The 23,827-nt window shown below is 41.3% G+C and overlaps 1 protein-coding gene across 2 annotated transcripts in view; it reads left to right on the top strand.

Annotated features, from left to right (window-relative positions):
• Nucleotides 1-23,827, top strand: part of RGS6 (regulator of G protein signaling 6) — a 557,198-nt gene that overhangs the window by 1,621 nt on the left and 531,750 nt on the right. Inside the window, exon 2 of one of the 2 annotated variants that reach the window (XM_028101509.2) lies at nucleotides 22,250-22,353. In XM_028101509.2, the coding sequence (XP_027957310.1) occupies nucleotides 22,270-22,353 (84 nt within the window). In that variant the 5' untranslated portion in view covers nucleotides 22,250-22,269. Of the gene's footprint in view, nucleotides 1-22,249; nucleotides 22,354-23,827 lie in introns of those variants that run through there. The other variant, XM_088024538.1, reaches the window with a different exon arrangement.

Below are 23,827 nucleotides of genomic sequence, written 5' to 3'. Positions count from 1 at the left end.
TATTTATTATTATTAATTTATTAATTTTGCAATGGGTGAGACTGCTCCTTGAAAGAAAGTAAGCAGAGGACTGAGGGAAATTTGAGGCTCTTTGGAGAAGTACCTCTGTAAGTGAAAGTTTGCATGCAAAACAGCCAAACCCAAGACAATAAGTTCTTTCTGAGTTCTCTGATACTATAGTCAAGGCAAATTGTTGCATAAATCTGGTGATCTTAGATACTATAAATGTTGGGGTATAATATATACCCCCCCATGACTCATTCTTTCCTGAAAGCGTCTGTAAATTCTAGAAACGTCAGCTGTTGTGAGGTATTTTGGTAAAACAGGTAGCCACTAGAATTTCCTTTTCCATAGTCATCACCTTGGTTAACTTTACTTCCCTGCCTCATTTAAGAGACTTGAATTAACACTCACTGCATTTATTTTGCTCGGAGTTTCAGTAAAACAATGCTAGTTTTTCTTCAAGCGATGAATTTGTCTTATAAAGTGAAACATTACAGCAGTGCTTTTGTGGCAGAAAAATCTTTTTAAATGAGGTGGTCCTTATTTATCTATTTGCTTGTGACTCATTGAATAAAGTAGCCAATCTAGATATTTTTTAAATGAGCAAACGTTTCTTGAGAAAGAAAAACATTTTTAAAAGGGTATTGAGGACAATGAAATTTGCCAGTAATTTTGGATGTCTTTTTGTCCACAGGGACAGAATTTTATTTTCTGTTTCTTATTTCTCTAATATTCTCCCATGCATTTTATCCCCTGAACTCCTAAGACTTTGCCAGGAATTGCTGAACATTCTGTTTTGTGCCAGGGGTTAAACATCAGGGCGGAATGAGTAAGGAGCTATGTGTCACATCAACGTTTTTCAAAAGGGATGCTCTCAGAGATTTCAGTAAATGTTTCCTTTAGCTTCACAGTTAGCTTATCTTAATTCATAGCGCTTTGAACCTAGGAAAGCATTTAACCTCTTCATTTTTAGTGCCAGCTGGAAGGAATATATTTACTGAGTTTCATCTTCATTGTAACATATGGCATGATATAAATAATTACTACACACACAGTTTCCTGCTGTATGGAGAGAAATGGAATTATAAAATAAACCTTCATGTTGAGTGATTTGGAGGTAACATTTCAAAAAAGAGTTTTACTTTTTTTCTTGATTACCAAAGTAATATATAACCATTGGGAGAAACTCAGAAAAATATATATATAAAAAAGATCATTTGTAATTCTCCCATGGAAGGTGAACCACGGTTGACATTTCTACATACTGTGTATTTTTTCCAGATTTTATTCTGATCATGCATTGCATTTTTATACTTCTCTCCCCCAGCCTTCCAAATTTTCAAATCTTGTAAATGGAACTTGGACGTGTTAAAGGTTTGGGAAATTACTGCTAGTTTAGTGGATGGTTTTGATAGATCAGATTTAAATTTTTGTAAGTGGTCCTTATTTTCAAAGAGAGTAGTTTCTCTGTTTTTCTGTTTTCTTTGAAAAAGGAAGGTTTACACTTTGGGTTGGAAATACTTAGGGCTCCCCATAAGATTTAGGGATTAAAGCATCAGAAAAGAAAAAGGATGTTGGCTGTGTGTAGGGTTGGGTGTGTGTCTGTGGGGGGCGGGGGGATACCTGAGTTCTGGTTTTAATTTCTCCACCTCATGTGGACTTTGGCCTCTGGGCCTTTGTTTCCTCAAAAGATAAATGAAACTTTGAGATTTAGTTAATAAACTAACATATTTGTTGTTTTGACATTTGATGACGATGCTAGTTGTTTGAAGTAGACTTTTTCAAATACAGATGGCTGGGGGTCAACCCCAGAGTTTCTGAGGTAATTGGGTCTGGGGTGGGGCCTGAGAATTTACATTTCTAACAAGTCCCCAGATGATGCTGACTCTGATGGTCTGGGGCCGACACCCAGAACTAGATGATGAGCCCCTGGGGGGAAGAATCCCTTTTTCACTTTTCTTGGCATCCGTCTGCCTAGTGCCCAGCAGCGCACCTGCCAGTAGGACCTCAGTAAGCCTCGGTTGAATCAATATTAGTTTTATCCATGGGGAAAAACTTTCTTAAGTAGTCAAGATAAAAAAGATAATCATCCAGAATTTGGAACCATTAAGTCTATAGTAAGAGTAATATTCAGTCATGAAACCTGGTTCTTCAAACTGCAAGGAAAACAAAAGTGCTTACAAGTGGGCAGTTAAGATGAACGCTAAACCTAATGAGTTACCTTAAATAACAGCTCAGAGTACTTGCTTGAAATGTTACAAACTGCAAAGCTTATGAATGTTTCACTGCTGCCTTCCTGAGACCTATAAGAGGCAATTCATTTTCTATCACGTGTCATTTCCAAAGGTGTGTGTGTGTGTGTAAATTCACTATTAATTATCTCAACTACCAAAGCAGAAGTCAGGGAAGCAATGGCCTAGACTCCTCCCCACAACCCCATCCAAAAGGTAGAACAGCGCTCATTAGATCATCATAAAATGGAGACCTAAGACCTGTAGAAAACATTAACCTGCATAAGTTCACAAAACTAATCAGTGGCTGCACCAGAAATCAGACCCAGGCCTGATTTCTGCCTGACACCCAAGGGTGTTCTTCATTACTTCCCTCTATGGACACTGAGTGAATGAGTGCATTTGGTGGCTAGGAGATTCCAGCTGGCTGAAATAGCCCAGTTACAACCTTTGATCATCCTTGCATGGCTACTTTGTGACTAGAAAATTAATCCTTCTACCTAGGTGTTAGAAACATAGGGTGCAGACAACCCCCATTTTTATGGATGAGACTTAAAAAACGTGTAAATATTTGAGGAAAACAAAGTCGATGTTCACATAACCAGGCTATCCAACTGAGTTGTGGAGACCTGCTGTCTTGGCTTTTGTCAATGCTTAGTAAAACCATAAAAGGAAAAAGCCACCTTTAAGTTTTTGCATGGTACAGTTCTCTTATTCCCTAGTGTCTGCTCTACCCAGGAAGCTATTTTCTGGTCTGGGGGGATGCACACCTCAAGCAAAGCCCTCTCCAATGAGCGCTGCATTTACCTGCATGAACAGGAGCCAGCAGTGGCCGCCCTTGGAAGGACCCAAGGCACCTGTACTGCGCTCCCTGACACCTGGACAGCCTTGAGCCCAGACAGAGACAAGACATGGGTGGCTCTTAAAGTAACACAACGGGCAATCAAAAACACTGTTCGTTGTGTTCCTGAACCTCAATTTCCTCATCTGTAAAATAGGAACAACAAAATGCCCCTGGAGTATGAATGGCTGGGAGGAAAAGAGAAAAAAGGAAAAGCGTAGCGTCCTGCATGGAGGAGGGACGGTGATGCCAGGAGGTGGACCCTGTCCCACCAGTTGCCTATTTTGTAATAATTTTGATTATGAGTTGTTGATCTGCAGCCCTGGGAGTTTCCGGGTATAATCTGAAGCCCAGCTGGGTACGGGAGGGCAAGGAGACCCAGGAAACAGGTCACTCCGGATTGGTAGGTGCAGGTTTAATTGGCAAGGAAATTTACATATAAGCTTTGTCTGAGCCGCTGCAAGCTAAATAGCTCTCCATACTGTATTGCCTGCCAGAATCTTTAGGTTTTCATAGCGGCCTTAATGGGGTTCAGGTATGTATTCAGTCCAGAGGGAGCTCAACAACCCCTTATTCTCCCAGGGCTGTGTCCTTGCAGATGGCTCCCACTCTGGGAATGGTGGGCAGAGCGGACATTCCAAAGACAGGAGAGGGAGTGAGGAGCCTCTGAGTGCCCAGGTCGAGCTCCTGGGTCACCCGGTGGTCATGTCCTCTCGATGACCTCTTCCAAAGTGAGTCTGTTGGGAAGTATTTCGGGGTAATGGTTCCCCCTTCTGTTCCTGAGGACTTGCTTATATCAGCCTAGCATTTGAGGCACTCCCAAATCCCTTGGAGAATCCTGCTCCATCGTTCTAAGAGTGGATTTGAGAAGGCTCGTGGAAAACAAGTGGGGCAGACATTAGGTGGAGAGGGTGGAATGGGAAAGATCTGCCTTTGCAGTAGCCAAGGATGTGTCTGTTTCCTTGAGCCTAAAGGCCATTAATCCCCAGCAGGAAGAGATGTGAAAATGAGGGACTGCTGCTGCCTGGCTGTCTCTTGTGTCAGATTGTGAGCCACACTCGAAGCAAGGCTGTGTGGTACTTTTCCTCTCTGCCCTTGGTGACTCTTACAGTGTTTGGCACGGTAGGAGTTTGGTGAACGCTTGCAGAGTTATTGACTTGTAGCGTGGCAGCTCCGGGTGGGTGAATGTGGGAGGGAGGATGAATGAGTATGAGATGGGTAGAGATGCATGGACTGGTCTGGGTGCAGGTGCATGGGCTGGGCAGGTGTGGATGCAAGGTGCAAAAGGTTACTACCCCCATTCTTTTTTTTTTTTTAAGGTCTTTATTTTTTTGACAGAGAGAGAGAGAGAGAGCACAAGTAGGCAGAGCGGCAGGCAGAGGGAGAGGGAGAAGCAGGCTCTCTGCTGAGCAGGGAGCCCAATGCAGGGCTCGATCCCAGGACCCTGGGATCATGACCTGAGCCGAAGGCAACTGCTTAACCGACTGAGCCACCCAGGCGCCCTTATTACCCCCATTCTTACTGTTTACTTGATTTTGCCTGGCTAGATCACCTTGGATTGATGATATACTGAGGCCCTCATCCTGGTTTGTAATTATATACTAATATTTGTCTCTCCCACTGGCTGTGGTCTGGTTTTTTTTTTTTAACCATGATTTTATCCTGCACCCAGTACAAGGCCACACACATAGTCAATGCTTGAGAAAGCACTTGTTGCTTTCCTAAATAAAAAGTTGCCAGGCCTACAAAGCTATAGATCTGTATTGGACTGATAATACTCAGCACTTGTTAAGCTTTTTGTAGATCACAGCCTCTCAGCAAGAGTTAGGTGTTTATTACTCCCATTTTATGGATGAGAAGACTGAGGCTGAAGAAGAGGTTCAGCCACATGCCCTATGTCAGATAGTTATTGAGTAGAGAGAAACTGAGAGATTTATTTATTTATTTTTAAAGATTTTATTTATTTCACAGAGAGAGAGAGAGAGAGAGAGAGAGAGACAGAGCAAGAGAGAGACAGAGCACAAGCACGGGGAGTGGAGAGGCAGAAAGAGAAGCAGGCTCCCTGCTGAGCAAGGAGGTGGGGCTCCATCCCAGGACCCTGGGATCATGACCTGAGCTGAAGGCAGACACTCAACCGACTGAGCCACCCAGGCGTCCTGAGAAACTGAGAGATTTAAACTCTTATCTCATCTGACCACAAAGTCCTGAGTCCCTCTGAGATACCACAAAGCAGGAGATAGACAGACACCCTACCCTTGAGATCACATCAGTTATCTTGGAGAGGTATTAGAAATAAAGAAAATTAACAATGAAGGATGTTAAATGGCAGTTTAGGAAAAAATGCATGGGATTTCATAAGTCAGATTAGGTAGCAAATAGATAACAAAGACAGTATGCCGTTCAGTGCAGAGAGACAACATTATATAATCAGACCTGGTAGAGACAGGCTTTGAGAAATAGGTGGAGATTTCATAGGTGAAGAGAAGGATAACAGCAAGCTTTGCAGGTGGAGGTGTTGATAATTGGTGAGTAAAGCAATTAGTGTTTGCTTTCAGAGTTAAGAACCGATTTTTCTGAAAACCTCGGGCCCTCTGACCCATTTTTGATAGAAACATGGGTACCAAACAACACTTGCCTTTTTTTTCTAAAAGCAAAAGAAGCCACCCATGTGTGATGAGGAATGGTGTGTGGCACTGAACCCCAGGGCTGGGAAGGCATTAGGGACAGGTGAGGACTGTGTTAAAAGCAAAAGGGTATGTGCAGCTCAGAAAGCCCTGTTGCTGCCATTCATTTTTAATCATTAGCAACTAATTTCAATTAGAAAAATATATAGATGTACATTGCCCGATCCAAGCTGAACACTTGTTTGAGCTGGCTTTGTCTTTCATGTTTGTGACTTCTCTAAAAGAAAGACAACAACTTGAGAAAATGTCCAGTGTATTTTTCCCTTAAGCTGCTGTGTAAGTGCTACTGTGTTCAGATTCCAAACCAAGCAGGAAGATGCCATTATATCATTTTGCTGATCATACATCCTAAAACAAAGACTGATTCAGCAGCTGGTCAAAATAGAAAGGATGCATTCACAAAGAATAAATTTATTGATTATATTTTAGACTTTTGTTTTTAGGGGAAGGCACTTTACCTTTTAGAATGGCAGATAGTTTAGGGGCTTGGCTGCTGGCTGGCTTCTGCCCGAACCCCGGGGTCTGTGACCTTGGGCAAAGTAGCTTGACACTATTGATCCGCATTCTCCCCAAATGCAGAATAGGGCTGAGAAATTGTGACTCCTCTGAGGGCATTACTGAAAGAGAGATTGTTCCTGGAAATCTCTGGTTTAGGCAGCTCTTAGTTGGGGTGGTGGATGGGGTTCTTACCCCAGGGCACAGTTTGTCTAAGGTCTCTGCTGTTCTTCCCTGCTTTTTGCCTGGCTTGTCCTCATCAGCAGTAGGTCCCATTACTGAACACACTTTTCTAGATGATGATTAATCAGGTATAGCTCCTGTTTTTGAGAAGTTTAAAATTCTGTGGGGGAGAGAAAAGAGAAACAGAATGTGGTAAGACAGGTACATATAAATGGGATGGGGGAGGGATTACTGGGAGATTTCATTGAAGACATTGGGTGGTTGAATTGGACATTTGATAATCAATGGTTTGGGGTCCTGCAGAGATAGGGGCAGCGGACCGAGGTGGCAAGGGTACGCTTGAGGCATTTCAGTATAAGTAAAAGGACAGAGGTGACAAAATGTTCAAAGAATATCCCCCCTCTTGAGAATCAGGTCCTTAAAAACCTTCGGGCAGGAGAAGTCCATGTTGGTGAGCTGAAAATTTAAGGGGAAACAGGAACAGGGGAAATCTAGGTAGTAAGAAAAACTGTCTAATAAATATTTATGTTTATCGAAAGTGAAAAGAGAATACAAAGGAGATTGTGGGTGACATTTTCCTCACCTTCTGTTGGTAATAGAGGGTGTGTGCCACAGTGAATTTCTAGTTCTTGCTATATTCTGGGAGATCACTCCTATGTTGAAATGCTCCTAAGTGCTTTTGCTTTATTAGAGTCAGTGCACAATTCCCATGCAAATAAATGGGTATTTCCCTGCACGGTGTCAGGCTGTCTGTCTACTTAATGCCATTTAGACTTTCTGACTGAGAGCTTGACTGCTGACTCCTGGATCTTCCTGTGGCTCAAGGGTAAAGTGGATGAATCTGGGATAAACCTTACTTAACTTCCTTGGCAGAACTGATTAGGAAGTTCTCAGATGTCTTACCCCAATGCGTAGGGTATTTAGCTTTGTGCCAAAGCATATGTTGTCAATTCCAGGTTTTCATTTCTTTGGCTTCCTGTAGCTTTCAAAAGCTTCTCTGCAAAAACCGCATCCCCTGCCTGCCATCTGCCTTACAACCTCCCTCCCCCACTTTCCAAAATCTGTGTCTAAGCCCCAGTTTCTTGTATTTTCTAATTATCTGTAACAGGAATGTCCTCTTGGCTCTCAAATGTGTATTTGGAAGTAGATTGGCTTAAGCTGAACTTTGCTTATTGGGAATTCTTGGTTGGGATAAGTTTCCTGGGGTTGAGATTCGATATGTTGTTGGTCATAGGAAGGTGGACAGTGATTGACAAGACTAGAAATTCAAATTGGGTCCAGTCTATTAGGGACTTGAATGCCACATAAATACATAGTGGTGGGGTTGATAATGGATATTCAGGGTTTTCTGGCATAGAGAAAAAAAAAGAAACTAAAAGAACTGAATTAAAGCAAAATTTAAACCAACTCAAGAAAAGGAATTTATGTGACTCATACATTTGGGAATTCAGGCATGGCTGGATCCAGCATTCTTAACTTGATACCTCATTGTCTTTACCTCCTCCTACGGTGATACTAGAGAAAAAGAAGATGATCACTAATATCCCTCTCCTCATATCATTTTCACACTGTCTCTCACACGGAAGGGTCTTCTTTCTTCCAGCGTCCTTATCTCAGTCTCGGGGAAGGACCCTGATTGGTCCTGATTGTCTAACTTGATCCAATCAGCATGTCCAGTGATACAGCATACTCTGGCCAAGATAGTTCTTGGGCCCATCCTTCCCTATCAGAAGCAGCAAATTTGAGAGCAAAAAAAATATACGGGGCAATGAGAAACCGTAACTGCCTCAATCTTCTAACCTGGCTGAAGGACTTTGGGTTTCATTTGCTGGACAGTAGAATGAATGCAGAGTATTTCAGCCACTGTTTGAGAATTCTGAGATACGTTATATGAGTTGGAAAATGTCATTATCCAAAATAAAGCTTTTGGATAATGTGAAACATTCCCTCAATGGTGTGTTTCTAATCTCGCTTCACTTCTATACCAGTTTTCTCATTCAAGGGTTACTGCTTTGGATCTACAGCTGCTGCACAGATGCTATGCTATATGTGTATATAGTGGCTCCTCCACCACCCCTCCAACCCTGCAGGTCTCTCACGTTGTGCATTGCTATGCCTCACATGGTTCAGGCGCCCCCTTGGGAACAAGAGATGCTGTAGCCTTCTCCCAGAATATTTGCGCTATTCTTTTTTTAAACATACAATTTTAGAGGACAGGACATTCACAGAAAGGTACATAAATCATTGCTCAATAAATTTTCAAACAGTAAATACATCCATATTATCACTCCCAGATCAAGAGATAGAATATTACGATTCCCTTGGAAACCACCTCATGCACCCTCCCAGTAACCACACCCTCTCCTTCCCCAGCGGTAACTACTAACCTGATTTCTAATACCATGGTGTTCCACTTTATTGGAAATATTCCAAATATATATGGAATTATAATCTATGTATATACACCCCTTTTGTGGCTTCTTACGCACAACGTTGTTTGAGAGAATCCTCCATGTTGTAACATGGAGCAGTAGTTTGTTTTTGTTGCTGTATAGCAATCCGCTTTTTTGACAATTTACAGATTGTTTATTCATTTGCTGTTTGTTGATGGGCATTTGGGACATTTCCAGTTTAGGGCTGCGATGAATAATGCTGCTCTAAACTGTTCTGTGTGTATTTTTTGGTGTACATGTGAATGCATTTCTGTTCGGGATACACCTAAGACTGGATTGCTGGGACAAGGGGTACATATGTCCAACTTTAGTAAGTTCTTACAAAGAGTTTTCCTAAGTGGTTGTACCAGTTTCTATTCCTGCCATCAGTTTATGAGTGTTTCAGTTTCTCTACATACTTGTCAACACTTGGGATTGTCAAGCTTTTTAATTTTAGACATTATGGTGGGTGTGTAGTGATGTCTCATCGTGATTTCGATTTGCCCTGGTGACTAATGGTGTTGTGTCTTTCTAATATTTTTGGGGTCACTTTTATTTAATCTTTTGTAGTCTCTGTTCAAGTTTATTGCCTATTTTAAAATTGAGGGTTTTTTTTTTCCTATTGATTTGTAGGAGTTTTTTTTTTAAACAAATCTGAATATAAATATTTTCCCCAGTTATATGTATTTAAAATATCTTTTACTATTCTGTGGCTTGCCATTTGCCTCTCTTTGACGAATAAGAGATCTTGTTTTAAGTGTAATCCAACTTGTAACCTCTTCCTTTATGGTTATTGTTTTCTGTGACTGCTGAAGAAATGTTTGCCTACCCTAAGATCATAAAGTCATTTTCCCATTTTGATTTGTAGAAGCCCTGTTGTTTTGCCTTTTATCGGTAGGTAGGTAAAAAAGATCCACCTGAGGTTGATTTTTTTACCTAGACATAAAAAAGAGATCCATATTTATTTTGTTTTCCATATGTATATCCAGTTAACCTCCTACACTACTTATTGAAAAGTCTCTTCTACAGCTCTGTAATGTCACTTTCATTATAAGACAGGTGATCATTTATATGTAGCTCTCTATCTGCTTTCTAGCCCCTTCTGTTCTATTTGGCATTCTTATTCTGATACCACACTGTCTTAATATAGCTTAATAATAAGTCCATATCTGGTAGTGTATGTCCAGTTTTGTTCTTATTTAAGAATAGCTTGGTTATTCTTAGACATTTGTATTACTGTATAAATTTTAAAGTCTTCTTTTGATGGGATTTTGATTAGGACAGCATTAAATCTCTAGCCCAATTTAGGAGTAAACTAATGTCTTTAAAATGTTGACTCTTTCAATTCATTAGTACGGTGTGTCCCTTCATTTATTTAAATCTTTCTTCTCTGTTAGTGTTTTATATCTCTCTATGTGGTAAAGGTTTGGCACATCTTTCTTCAGATGTATTCCTAGTATTTGAAGTCAGTCGATGCTATTATCAATGATAGCATTTTTGAACGTATTTTCTGGCTGTTATTCTGTGGGTATACAGAAATACAGTTGATTTTTATTTATTGACATTGAATCCAGTGACTTTCCTGAATTCACTTATTTCAAATAGTTCTGTGTAGTTTATTATGGAATTTCCACATACACAATCAAATTGCCTTCTTACTTTGCAATCTTCCTTCACTTCCTTTCCTTTTATTTCTTTTTCTTGCCTGTTGTGCTGGCTTAGACCTCTACTATAGCAGAGAATCGAAGTGGTCATGGCAGGTAGCCTTGTCTCATTCCTAATTTCAGTGGGAAAGTTTTCAAAGTGTGACTATTAAATATTATGGTTGCACTGTTTCATAAATACACTTTATCTGGTTAAGCCAGTTCCTTTATGTTCTAAATTGGCTAAGAGTATTTTCCTGAATAGATGCTGAATTCGACTAGATGCGTACAGAATAGTTGCATGGAATGTCTGGGCCACCTCTGCACTTTCCTTTTTGCGGGGGGGCAGGGCAGTCTTGGTCTCACAGTCTTCATTGCCTTGGGAGCTCTCCTTTTTCAAAGGTTATCTGGCTTTTCTAGTTCTTGAAGGTTGTTCTATAATAAGGTAGACCCTCCTTGTAGGAGGTGGTACATGCTAATCGTACTGTTTTTGTCGTTCATCAAATACAAGTAAAAGTGTAAGAAACCCTCAGAAATCTATTCATTTGTTATTTCTTTGACCTATGTTGCTTCTCTGCTTGATGAGCTTCCTGAATAGATCTTTTTGTTTGTTTGTTTGTTAGATCTTGCTATCTCCAGAACAGGAAAAGTATATTAATGCTGCTCCAAATGTAGGCATAGTATGGGGTCATAGAAGAGAAGCACCTGATATTTAAATGCCTAGTTTTAGGGTAAAAAGATACTGACTTTACCTGTTCTAAAAAAAAAAAAAAGAAGAAGAAGAAGAAGAAAAAACAAAATCTCAAGGAATATAACTGACATTCTTTAAAAAAAAAAAAGCCAATAGGAGTGCCTTTCTTCTTGGGTCCCCTGGGAACACGCCCTCCTCTTTATTTCTTAGTCATCCCCTTCTTGTGTATAAAAATTGGCAAAGCTTCTCTGTCACTCCTCCTTCGTCCCTGGCAGTGATACAGTCTTTGTCATGTGAAATCAGAGAATAACAAGAGTTGCTTCTGCAGTCCCTACAGTCAGGAGTATTAGACGCTACGATCTTAGATCTCATACTAATAAAATGTAAGTCCTCTCACGTGGGAGGAAAGACATTTGGAACCCGAAGACCTACATTTTCATGCTGGCCCCAATACTAACCAGCAAGATGACGTTAGAATATAATTTGATCTCTCAGACTTTGGGTTCATCCTCTGAAAAATTAAATGGTTGGGCTTGTTCAGGGAACAGGAGATTTTTTATGAAAAGGATCAAATAGTAAATACTTTGAGCTCTGTGGGCCATATGGTCTTTCTTGCAGCTCCTCAACTCTGCTGTTGTAGTGCAAAAGCAGCACAGACGATAAGTAAACACAAGTGTTTATTTATAAAACTTTATTTATGGACACAGGAATTTGCTTTTTGTACAGTTTTCATGGGTCATAAAGTATTCTTCTTCTTTTAACTTTTTGCAGCCTTCTAAAAATGTAAAAGCCAGTCTTAGCCCACAGACCATACAAAAACAGGCAGCAGACTAGATTTGTCCCCTTGGCGTCAGTTTGCCAACCTTTGAACTAGTTGTTTGCAAAGGGCTATTCCAGACCTCTGTGTTAGGCCTTGATATGCTAATCTTTTCTTTTTTTTTTTTTTAAGATTTTTTATTTATTTTGAGAGAGAGAGGTGGGAAGAGGGGCTGAGGGAGAGAGAAACTTAAGCAGATTCCCTGCTGAGCGCAGAGCCCAATGCGGGGCTTGATCTCACCACCCTGAGATCATGACCCGAGCTGAAATCAAGAGCCAGACACTCAACTGACTGCACCACCCAGGCGCCCCTGATATGCTGATCTTAAAAAAAAAAAAAAAAAATTTTTTTTTCCTGTCCCATGAACATTGTTCAAGAGAGTCTGTTCCTGGGGCACCTGGGTGGCTCAATTGTTAAGCGTCTGCCTTTGGCTCAGGTCATGATCCCAGGGTCCTGGGATCGAGTCCCACATTGGGCTTCTTGCTCCACGGGAAGCCTGCTTCTCCCTCCCCCACTCCCGCTGCTTGTGTTCCGGCTCTCACTATGTCTCTCTCTGTCAAATAAATAAATTAAATTAAAAAAAAAGAGAGAGTCTATTCCTTTCTCCTAAGTCAATTAAGAATAAAAAAATAAAAGATTTTATTTTCCTTTTATTTCTTCCCTGATGCTTTCTCTTTATTTTTGTAGACCCAAGTTTCTGATCTATATCATTTCCTCTGCCTGAAGAACTTCTAGCATTTCCTGAAGGGCAAATCTGCTAGTGATAAACTTACTCATTATTTATTTGTCTGAGAAAGTTTATCTTATCCTTCATTTTGAAGAAGAATCTCACTAGATGCAGAATTCTAATTTGGTGTTTTTTCTTTCAGTATTTTAGCTATTACACTTCACTCTCTTGCTCTTGTGTGTTTCTGATCAGAAGGCATCTGTGATTATTATTCTTTTTCTTTTAAAGTAAGGGTTTTGCCCTGGGGTGTCTTTCAAGATCTCTCTGTCTTTGAATTTCTGCAGTTTAAATATGTTATGCCTAGGTGTTCTATTTTTAAAAAATTTATAGTGATTGTTGTTATTTGATCTTTCTAGATTTGTGGTTTGGTGTATGTCATTAACTTTGGAATGTTCTAAGTTATTATTCCTTCTGATATTTCTCCTCCTTTCTCTTTCTTCTCCTGGTATTCCAATTACACCTATGTTATACCTTTGGATATTGTGCCGTAGTTCTTGGTTATTCTGTCTCCATTCTTAAAAATTTCTTTTTCTCTCTCTTTTTTTCAGTTTGAGAAGTTTCTATTGACCTTCAGGCTCACTGATTCTTTCCTTGACCATTTTGAGTCTACCAATGAGCCCTTGGAAGGCATTCTTCGTTTGTTAACAGTGTTTTTGACTGTTAGCATTTACTTTTTTGAGTTTTTTTTTTTTGAAGTTTCTATTCCTCTGCTTTCATTACTATCTACTTTTTCTATTAGAGCCTGTAACATATTTAATCATAGTTATTTAAAATTTCTTGTCTGATAATTTCAACATCCTTGTCCTGAATCTGGTTCTGATGGTTGCTTGTCCTTTCTGACTGTGTTTTTTCTTGCCTTATATATGCCTTGTAATTTTTTGTCAAAAGCCGAACATGGTCTACCCAGTAACGGGATTTAAGGTAACTAGGCCCTTAGTGTGAGGCTTTATTTACCTTGGCCAAGAGTTGAACTGTGTTTAATGTTTGTTATAGTTGTAGGTGCTGGAGACTTCAAATTCTCCTCGTGTTCTTGTTTGTGTCTCTTCTCTTGACTTTAGGTTTCCCTAAGAAGTCCTCAGAGAGTTTGCGTCTTGCAGATGTTTGAGCTGTAATCCACTGTTGTCATACTGGAGCCCTGTTAGTGTGGTGGTAGGAGATAAGTGAGAAGGAATGTTCTATCGTCTTCCAATTAAGAGCAAGAGTGGAGTGACTTCCCTTTAGTAAATACAGCAACACTTCCTCTATTGCAAGAGGAGGGAAGTCAAAGAACATGGTGGTGTAGGTGAGGGTGCCTCAAGATGAGAGACTTGCCTTCTGCTGATTTCCATTTCTTCAGTGAATTTTGAAGTGAGCCTCTCAACTGAGACTGTGTGTGAAGCTTGAACAAAAAAAGATATGAGAAAGCCAATTCAGATAGGGAGACAGCAAACTTGATGGGAAAACATCTTAGATTTGACAGGCAGTGTTGACTAACTTAAAGTTTGTGCTCATGCATGTAAAATGCAGCCGGGTCAGTCTGGTTGTGTGATTTCTTCCTCACACCCACCACAGAGAGTGCATCTGCTTGGGTATGAGCTTGGATATTGATATAGTATATGGATATTGTGTGGTGGATGTTCTGGTTCCATTGGTGTCAGAGTTTTGTCTGGAAATCTGCCACAGAAAGGGCATACTGAGGCCATTGAGGATATCTGCAAGGGTATGACTGAGTGGCTAAGATGGTGGGCCCATAGTAGAAGGACGTGAAGGCAGAGTGAGGAGGAGTGGTAATGGAGGGTGAACAACTTGTGAGTTCCATGGATTGAAATGTCTAAAGAAGTTTGAAAAATGTGTGCAGTGAATGTAGAGTAAGTGGACTGGAAAGAACTGGTAAGTGAACTGGGATTTGAGGTGGTATGGTCACCATTGATGATGGGGTTCAGCATGTGGCCATGTGAGACAGTGGCTGAGGAAGGGGTGTGGAGGAAAAGGGTTCAGGTGGGGAAATAAAAGGATGGAGGAACCAGCCTTCGAGATAGGTCTTTGACTCTGATGTTCAAGTCATTGAGATTGATGAAGGAGTGAGGGATAGAGAAGAAAACCTCAGAACTAGAAGTGGGAGTACTCAGGAAATGAAAAGGCTTCATGGGAGGGAGGCAGGAAACAGTAGTGAGGATGGGTAGAAAGTGGCATAGCTAGATGGTCTGAGTGTCACAAGAGCAGGGATTTGTGTAGGAAGATGGGAGAGAAATTGTTTGAAGCACCAATGGGGAAGCAGGAGGATGCTTAGCTTACTTTCTGGTTTGAGATATCTGGGGTGAGAACAGCTGGGCTCTAGGGTGAGGGCAGTGTTTTGGGGGGAAGCCAGGTTTCCATGAAGGTCCCTGAAGGTCAAAGTTCAGAGGGAAAGTAGAAGACCATAGTGGCCATACTGTTTATAGAAGAAGAGTTTGAAAGGCGGGAAGAATGGATGGGGAGGTGGCAGGGTCTGGGAGTATCCAGAGCAGTGTGGGGTCAAGAGAGAGGATGCCTGGGTGGACCTGAACTTTGAGCGGTAATTGCAGTAATAGGACTGTGAACCACATCACATGGTCAAGCGCATCCCGTTTTGTGAAGAACTTTCTGCTTCTCCCAGCTTAATTTTTTTAGGACTTTTGTTTAATATGAAGAATGCAAAAATATCTTTCTAAGCAGTTTTTAACAAAAATTAGTTTGGTTAGGCTGTAAGACAGCTGTGGCAACTTAAAGAGGATTGTATTTATGTATATGTCTTAAGGATGGGTTGGTATGGGGAAGTCAACTTCACCAATACACTAGGAAGTGGAAGTCAGGAACCACACATCTGTTGAGGACCTACTATGTGCCAGTTGTACTATGTACCAGAAGTACCTACTGCTAAGAACTTTACATGTAATATAGAGATGCTAACTACTTTATATTTAAAGTATATACTTAAATTTTGTATATTTACAAAATTTTGCTTTGAATACTTTATACAGGTGAGGTCACTGGAGACCAAGACTGACAAGTTGGATAGTATGTGGGCATTGGAGTCAGTCCTGGGTTTGGATTTTAGTTTCTTGGTTGACAAGCTACTTTACTTTTGGCAAGTTGCCTATGTTCTTGGGCCTCCGTTTTCTCATCTGTAGAGTGGGAATAGTAATAGTCACCTGATGGAGTTGCTATGACACCTTCCCTGGGCAATTCTGAGAAGCAGACAAGGCTGAGAACCCCTGATACCAGTGATTGGTATTTGTTCCATTTTATAGATGAGGAAACCAAAGCTCAGAGAGGCTAAATAAGTATAGGGCCACCGTAGGCCTACCAGATCGGAATTTCTGGAGCATGGGACCCAGGGACGTGTATCTTTAGAGTCAAGCCCCGGTGATTCTATGGCTACTAGCCTGGTTCGGTCCTTGGACCAGCTTTTGGGAACCACCAAATGCTAACCGATGTCCTGAAATGATCAAGTGACTATATCCCAGTAGAATCCTGGGTGCCTGGCATGGCCAACAAAATTGGCCCCTAGGACTTGAGCTCTAGCACCTTGCTTTAAGATCGTTGGTGTGGGACATGAAGCCGACTCTCACTTGTCACTGAGCATCTGGACTTTGAGTTCGTCTATATATGTCACGTTGGCAGACCTGTTAAACAGAAAGAGATATTTGTTCTTCAGAGATGTTGTTCTTTCTTCTTCCCCCTGGAGGTTCCTGCCCACTCAGTCAGATTAGAGCTATATAAACAAGCTCGTACTATTGAGCTAGCACACATCTTGTGAATCTTTTTTCCTGAAGTGTTTAACATTGCTGATGTCAGAAAAAAAATCCACTGTTTTTGTTGTTGTTGTTGTTGTTTGTTTTAAGGTTTTATTTATTTATTTGACAGAGCGAGACACAGCAAGAAAGGGAACACAAGCAGGGGGAGTGGGAGAAGGAGAAGCGGGCTTCCCATGGAGCGGAGAGCCCGATGTGGGGCTCGATCCCAGGACCCTGGGATCATGACCTGAGCCGAAGGCAGATGCTTAATGACTGAGCCACCCAGGCGCCCCTCCACTGGGTTTTAATGGGCTGAGGCAAACAATATGAAGTTGATACAATATGGAGGAGAGGAAATAACATCAACAGAGATTCTTATTTGGCAGCACAAATATTCAGACTATATTACAATCAGGCTTTGATTACCTCTCCGGCAAGATATTTCCCTGAATAGGGTTTTGAGAGCTAGACATCAAGAGGGGCAGGCATGATGTTGAAGGCTTTTAGCTGCATGTGATGGTGATCTTAGTGGTACTGGAGTGTCATTGCAGTGGTCTGAGTCTTAGCTGTGTGTCACGATCACGGGAGAAGCTTGTTAAACAGCTGATGGCTTCATCTCTGAATCCCTGAGGTGGGGGAAGGGTTTCTTCAACGATCTTGATGCTGGTGGCCTGGGATTTCATGAAACCAGACTGCTGGTCAGTTGCTACATTCATTCTGCACTAGGGAATTTGCATGCCTTGTTTTATTTCCTCTTCAAAAACAACTCTGCAAAGATGAGGGTTCTCATCTTCCAAGTTGGGGGGATTGTGGGGAGGTAGTCAGTTGTCAGAGGCTACCCAGCAGGCTTGGTGTAGCCAGAGCCGAGGTGCTATTTCCAACCTGACTTCAAAGCCTCTTTCTTTTGCACATTGAGGTCCTTCTATCTGCTGGGCTCAGCGCTGTTACCTGCTGGACCCTAGTCTTGGCTTGCTCCAGAGGGGCCAGCATTACAAAGGAAACAGCTGGTATTTGTTGTAACTGCAAACTACACACACAACATGGAGTAAATTGCAGTCCTGATTTGTAGAAGATTTACTAATCAGAGTTTGAGTCAGAGATGCTCAATTGTTCTGTTATTCACAGGGTCTCTCCTCACTATACTCTCTGTCCTCGCACATATTCCTTCTTATCTAAATGGCAAATGGATGGAGTGCCTGGGTGGCGCAGTTGGTTAAGTGTCCGACTCTTGATTTTGGCTCAGGTTATGATCTCAGGGTTGTGAGATCGAGCCCCATGTCAGCTCCGTGCTGGGCGTGCAGCCTGCTTAAGATTCTCTCTCTCCCTCTCCCTCTGCCCTTTCCCCCCACTTGGGCCAGTGTGCGCTCTCTCTCTTTCTCTCAAATAAGTAAATAAATAGCTCATGGATTCCTGAGTTCAGGGCTGACCCATACCAATAAACCCTGTGGAAAAGTGTGATTTCATACATAGGTCTTTGTCAATAAAGAGCCGCCTTTGTGGGGCAGTTTTAATGGTTTGTTATCCCGATGAATGTTCCAGAAGGAGTACACTGCATCTTGGTAGAATCTTATCAGTTTCTTCATTCATTCAAAAATATTTGAGTATCTACTATGTGTCATGCCCTGTTCTAGGTGCTGGGGATAGAGGGGTGAACCCCACCAACAAAGACCCCACCCAAGCAGAACTGCCTTTAGTAGAGATCCCTGATAAATGAGTAAACAAAGAGAGGTGCGAAGCCCTGTTATTTCTAACCCCACATTTGACTGTTCCACTTAATCTTCTTGAGATCAGATTGTCTTCATGGTTTTTTTCTCTTGGGTGCCTACCGCTGCTGGGGTTTCAAAGGGCCATGCCTGTGTTGTCCCCTAGGCTGGAATGGCCTCTTCTGCCTCCCCCAGACTCCTATTCATCTTTCTCCTCGGATCTCCATTGCCAGGTTCTGCCCTATGCCAGCATAGCTAAACACCCACACATTACGATGTCCTGCTTCTGTGGACATGCCTGAACCCCCTCCTGGACTCTGAACACTTTAATGAGAGCATCTGTGTCTGATTTATCTTTATGTCTCCAGGGCCTAGCATGCAGCCTTGTGTGCAGATGCTCAGTGCGTTTGCTGGAGGAAATGCTGGGTCCCACCGCACCTGGTGGTAGGTGGTGGTATTACAGAAATCACTTCAAGGGGAGGGATGCTGAGTCTGGGAGGGGATGCTTTGCTCCAGCAGTTCTGTGATTCTCTGACAAGTTCAGCATGAGCCCTGCCATGACCAGAGAACACCGGCTAGGATATGGGCAGTGATGAGTGAATAGAGGTGGTATGGAACATTCTGATGAGTGTTTGAGGGAAAGTGAGAAATGGGAAGTTCTGAGGTTCTAGGACTGAGCTGGAAGGAATAGTGAAGATGCAGGCTTTTACAGCTGTCGTCCACCTAGGGTCCAGAGAGCCTGTGGCTTGACCTAGTTCTGACACTTAACTGCAAATCAGGTGGGGGAACCAGGCTACTGAGTTCAGAAGGCTTTCCGCTATGTGGGGACTCTGGTGACAGCTAAGGAAGCAAAGGCATAGAGAGGTGAAGTAACTTGCCCCAGATCACACTGCTCGTAAGTGGGGGAGCCTAAATTCAGATGTGGATCTGTCTGATGACAGATGCCAGCTTGTAACCCCTGAACTACCTGTCTCTTCTAGGGGACTTAAAAACTCAAGCTCTTAACACGTTTTCAGTTCTCCCCTTTGTTAGCTGTAAGACATGATGTGTTTCCTTTCTGTTGAAGTCTGGTTGTGTGCTTTCAGGAAAACATTCACATTCTTCAAATATTAAGATAAAAGACCCTGAATTATTTACTGTGTGCCTATACATGCAGTACATATAAATAACATGAAGTTTTTGCGTTTTCGCTACCATGAAGTTTAAGATATTCCTATTTCATTTCTATCATATTCCATGTACAAATAAATATTTCATCCTGTGTTGTAACGAATGAGAATCTAGCCCTTTAAGGTCACAAACCCTAGCTTCACAGTCAATGGATGTAATCAGAGCCCCCTTACCTGTGAAGGTTTTGCACCCTGTTTCTCTAACAACTGTTGACACATGGGCTGGAAAGTGGTTAGATCACTATTTTAGAAATGATTCTTTCTAGACACAGAAAAGTTAAATGACATTGAGTTTCAAAATGAGCTGCTAGAGGAACCAAAAATAGAAGCTTTTCTACTACATTACAAGACTCACTGAAATTCCTACCACAGAGACTGTCTGCCAGCACTTGGTAGTCTGAAGTCCCGGTCCTGGACACTTCAGCCTGTTGTAACACCAGAAATGTTTCTGTAGGGGGCAGGGGGGCTGCCAGGGAAAGGCAAAGGCAGGGCCGGCAGGATTGTTTCTAGGTCATTCCCAACCTTGCTGTTATTAACACAGTTTTCTAGGTGGGAGATAATATGCTCATTAAAGTCCGAGTGTTCGTTTACAAATAAAGCCAGAAACCCCAAATGGCTCTATTACATAGATAAATGAGCAGACATAAATGGACTCAATTTTTGTTTTTCATGCTCTCTCATATTCTGTATTCAGGCAAAGGAGTAGGGAAATAAGTAGCTGTTTAAAAATAAAACAGTGTGTTGTTCATTTAACTTTAAAAGCCACTGATTGGAATTAATAATCAGTGTTTCCATGTAGCACTATACTGATGGAAACCCTGACATTACAGTGAGTGGAGATAAGAGAATGATGTTCTTTATCTCTTCATGTAATCTGACTTTTAAAACGCATCTTAATTCACAAACGTTGAAGAAAGCAAGCAACATTCAAATGGTATACTGTGGGCATTTAAATTCTTAGCACACATGACAAATTCCTGTCTCTTGCCCATCTCCCACCCAAATTGGCTTTTATGGAATGACCTTTGGTACCAACTTACTTTACGATAAAATCTTTCCTGAGTTTTTATTTTGAATTAAAATGGCCTTTTCTGTCAAGTATGGTATTTATAAAAGTTTCCTTGTTGAAAAGCCTATGAATTTTGTGCAAATAACCCAGGCAGGCTCTTAGCTTAGTGGTAACATTTGTGTAGGACTTCTTTGGCTTTATATGATACGTTTATACTCAGTTTATTGGACCCATCCCTGTGAGTACTCTGTGGAATTCACAGTTCGCTGATGAGAGCAGTGTAGAGGGAGGTGCCTTGGCATGGTTCTGGGTACACAGCAGGCGTTCAACATTTTGTTTTAAAAAGGAAGTTAACAAAGAGAACCCAATAGGTTATTTAACTTGTACGAAGTAGCACAGCAAATATAGGGTGATACCAAGCACTGAACTTCTTTTCTCAAAAATTCCATATGCTGTCACTGTTACACTGATACCTTTTCACACTTTTTAAAAAGGTCAAATTAAAAATATTCATTTTACTTAATTGAGGTTAAATTCACATAACATAAAATTAACTAAAGCATACATTTCAGTGGCTTTTAACACATTCACAACATTCTGCATCCATCACCCCTATCTAGTTCAAAAATGTTTTCATTATCCCAGAGGAGACCCCATATCCATTAAGCAGTAACCCCATTCCATCCTCCGCCCAGCTATTGGTAGCTACCAATTTGCTTCCTGTCTCTATAGATTTACCTATTCATTTCACGTAAATGGAATCATACAATATCTGACTGTGTTAGTCTGTTCGGGCTGCTATAATAGAATATCACAGTTTGGGGGCGCCTGGGTGGCTCAGTTGGTTAAACAACTGCCTTCAGCTCAGGTCATGATCCTGGAATCCCGGGATCGAGTCCCACATCGGGCTTCCTGCTCAGCAGGGAGTCTGCTTCTCCCTCTGACCCTCTTCCCTCCCATACTTTCTATCTCTCATTCTCTCTCTCTCTCAAATAAATAAATAAAATCTAAAAAAAAAAAAAAAAAAGAATATCACAGTTTGGCTGGCTTATCTCCCACCTAGAAAACTGTGTTAATAACAGCAAGGTTGGGAATGACCTATTATTTCTCATATTTCTGGAGCCTAGGAAGTCCAAGATCAAGGCTTGAGCAGATTTGGTGTCTGGTTCATGGATGGTTTTATTCTCACTGTGTCCCCACATGGTAGAAGGGAGCTCTCTGGGGTCTCTTTTATAAGGGCACTAATTACCTCCCAAAGACTTTACCCCCTAATACCATCACACTGGGGGTTAGAATTTCAACATGTGAATTTTGGTGGGGACATAAACATTCAGTCCATTGCAGTGATCTTTGTGTCTGGCTTCTTTCAGGGCGTCTGGGTGGCTCAGTTGGTTAGGCGACTGCCTTCGGCTCAGGTCATGATCCTGGAGTCCCGGGATCGAGTCCCACATCGGGCTCCCTGCTCGGCGGGGAGTCTGCTACTCCCTCTGACCCTCTTCCCTCTCATGCTCTCTATCTCTCATTCTCTCTCTCTAATAAATAAATAAAATCTTTAAAAAAAAAAAAGACAAAATCAACATCAAAATGGTTGGCTTCATCTGTCTTCAGAAGTTTATGTAGAACTGGCATAAGCTCACCCCTAGGGTGCATGATTCTGGGCTGAAAATAAAGAATAAGTTGCTTGGGATTAGAATAATGTATGTGGATAACAAGAACCCAATTATCCCCTAAACATTTTTAAAAATACTGCTTAAATTAATGAGGAAAAATAAATTCATCATGTTTTATTTTTGTATCACCTGCCAAAAGATACTTACTTCTTTGCATTGTAGAGCTTTCTTTATATATTATCTTCATGTCTTAATGATCTATTATTTATTTTTGCAGTGTGAGTGAAGATATCCGGGATGGCTCAGGGATCTGGGGATCAAAGAGCAGTGGGAATCGCTGACCCAGAGGAGAGTTCTCCAAATATGATAGTCTACCGAAAAGTAAGGCCTCTCATTAAATGCTAGGGGTACTGCCTCTGTGTGTGTGTGTCTGTGTGTGTGTGTGTGTGTTTTGTGTAGGGTTGACTGATGGTTGACAGCTTGACAAATGTTTTCTGCCTAAACTGCCTTGACTGATAAATGAATATCATTTTCTTCTCATAGCCTCTGATTTTCCAATACTAAAATTCAAGGAACTTAGGTTTGTTATACTTGGAAAAATATGATTTGGTTTTCTTTAAAGATTTTATTTTTAAGTAATCTCTTCACCTAGTGTGGGGCTTGAACTTACAGCCCTGAGATCAAGATTTGCATGGTCTACAGACTGAGCCAGCCATGTGCCCCCACTTTGGTTTTCTTTAAATGCAAAGTTTGCCTAAGCAATGCAGAGGGAGATATATTCTCATTTGAGGTAAAAAGCCTTTGTGTAACATTTTGATTGTTTCTGAACCCACAGTAGGTACAAGATCCTGGTCTAGATGCTATGGGAGATAACAGAGGTATGCATGTATTAGATGTCTGCAGTCAGTAGGAGACATAAGATGTACACAAATAACTGTAATAATCTAAGTGTCACTTTCCAAAAAAGAAGTGCAAATAGAGTGTTATATGAAATCAGAGGAGTAGGTGATTACTTCCAGGCTCAGAGGCCAGGTGTGGACTGGTGGAGGGGTGGTCTTTGAACTCCGTTTTAAAGGATGAGTAGGCCTGTTTTATGTGGAAAGCAGAAAAAGGAAGAACAACATTCCAGGTGGTGAGATACGTTCAGCAAAGGGAAGGAGCTGAAGAAGGTGAACAGCATCCAGAACCAGTGAGCTTGGGGGCATAGGTGACTACATGGAGTAATGGAGGTAAGATTTTGGGAAGAGTCTGGATGGAACCAGATTTTAGAATGTTGAATCATAGGCAATTTAATCATGAAAAATTTTGTGCTAGGAGTTGTAAAATCTCTTTGGGATTATGAGTCTTGCCATTGTGTGCCAGATGCATTATTATGAAGGCAGATTCAAGGTCCAGGGCGGGGGGGGGGGGAGGGGATTGGTATTTCTGTCTCTGTGAGAAAGGTAAGGAGGACACTAATTTAGCAGGGGAAATAACCCTCAGAATTGAGTGGGACTGAGCAAAGGGATTAAAGAGTAAAAATGACTTGGAAACTGAATGAATATAGAATTAGAAGGGGAATAGAGAATCAAAGATGACTGCGTTTTGACCTTGGGTATAGAAAGACACTGATGCCATTAATTCAAATAGGGATATTTGGAAGAATGTCTTAAAGGAAGGAACTATGGCACATAGTTTTATTTGTGCAGGTGTTGAATTTGAGGGAATAACTGCTTCTTATTAATACACCTTTTTAAGTCTTGCATATGTGTGAAAATTTAACCTAACTATATTACATATTAATAAGGAAAATGAGTTAATGTTCATTCATTTCACTAAATATTTGAGTTGTCTGCTGGGTTCTGTGTATTCTGCA

This window comes from Eumetopias jubatus, unplaced genomic scaffold (assembly GCF_037043125.1).
Source record: "Eumetopias jubatus isolate StellerSeaLion01/CBP00866 unplaced genomic scaffold, mEumJub1_p1.0 scaffold_7, whole genome shotgun sequence".
NCBI classification, from domain to species: Eukaryota; Metazoa; Chordata; class Mammalia; order Carnivora; family Otariidae; genus Eumetopias; species Eumetopias jubatus.
This window is presented reverse-complemented; position numbering and strand designations above follow the sequence as displayed.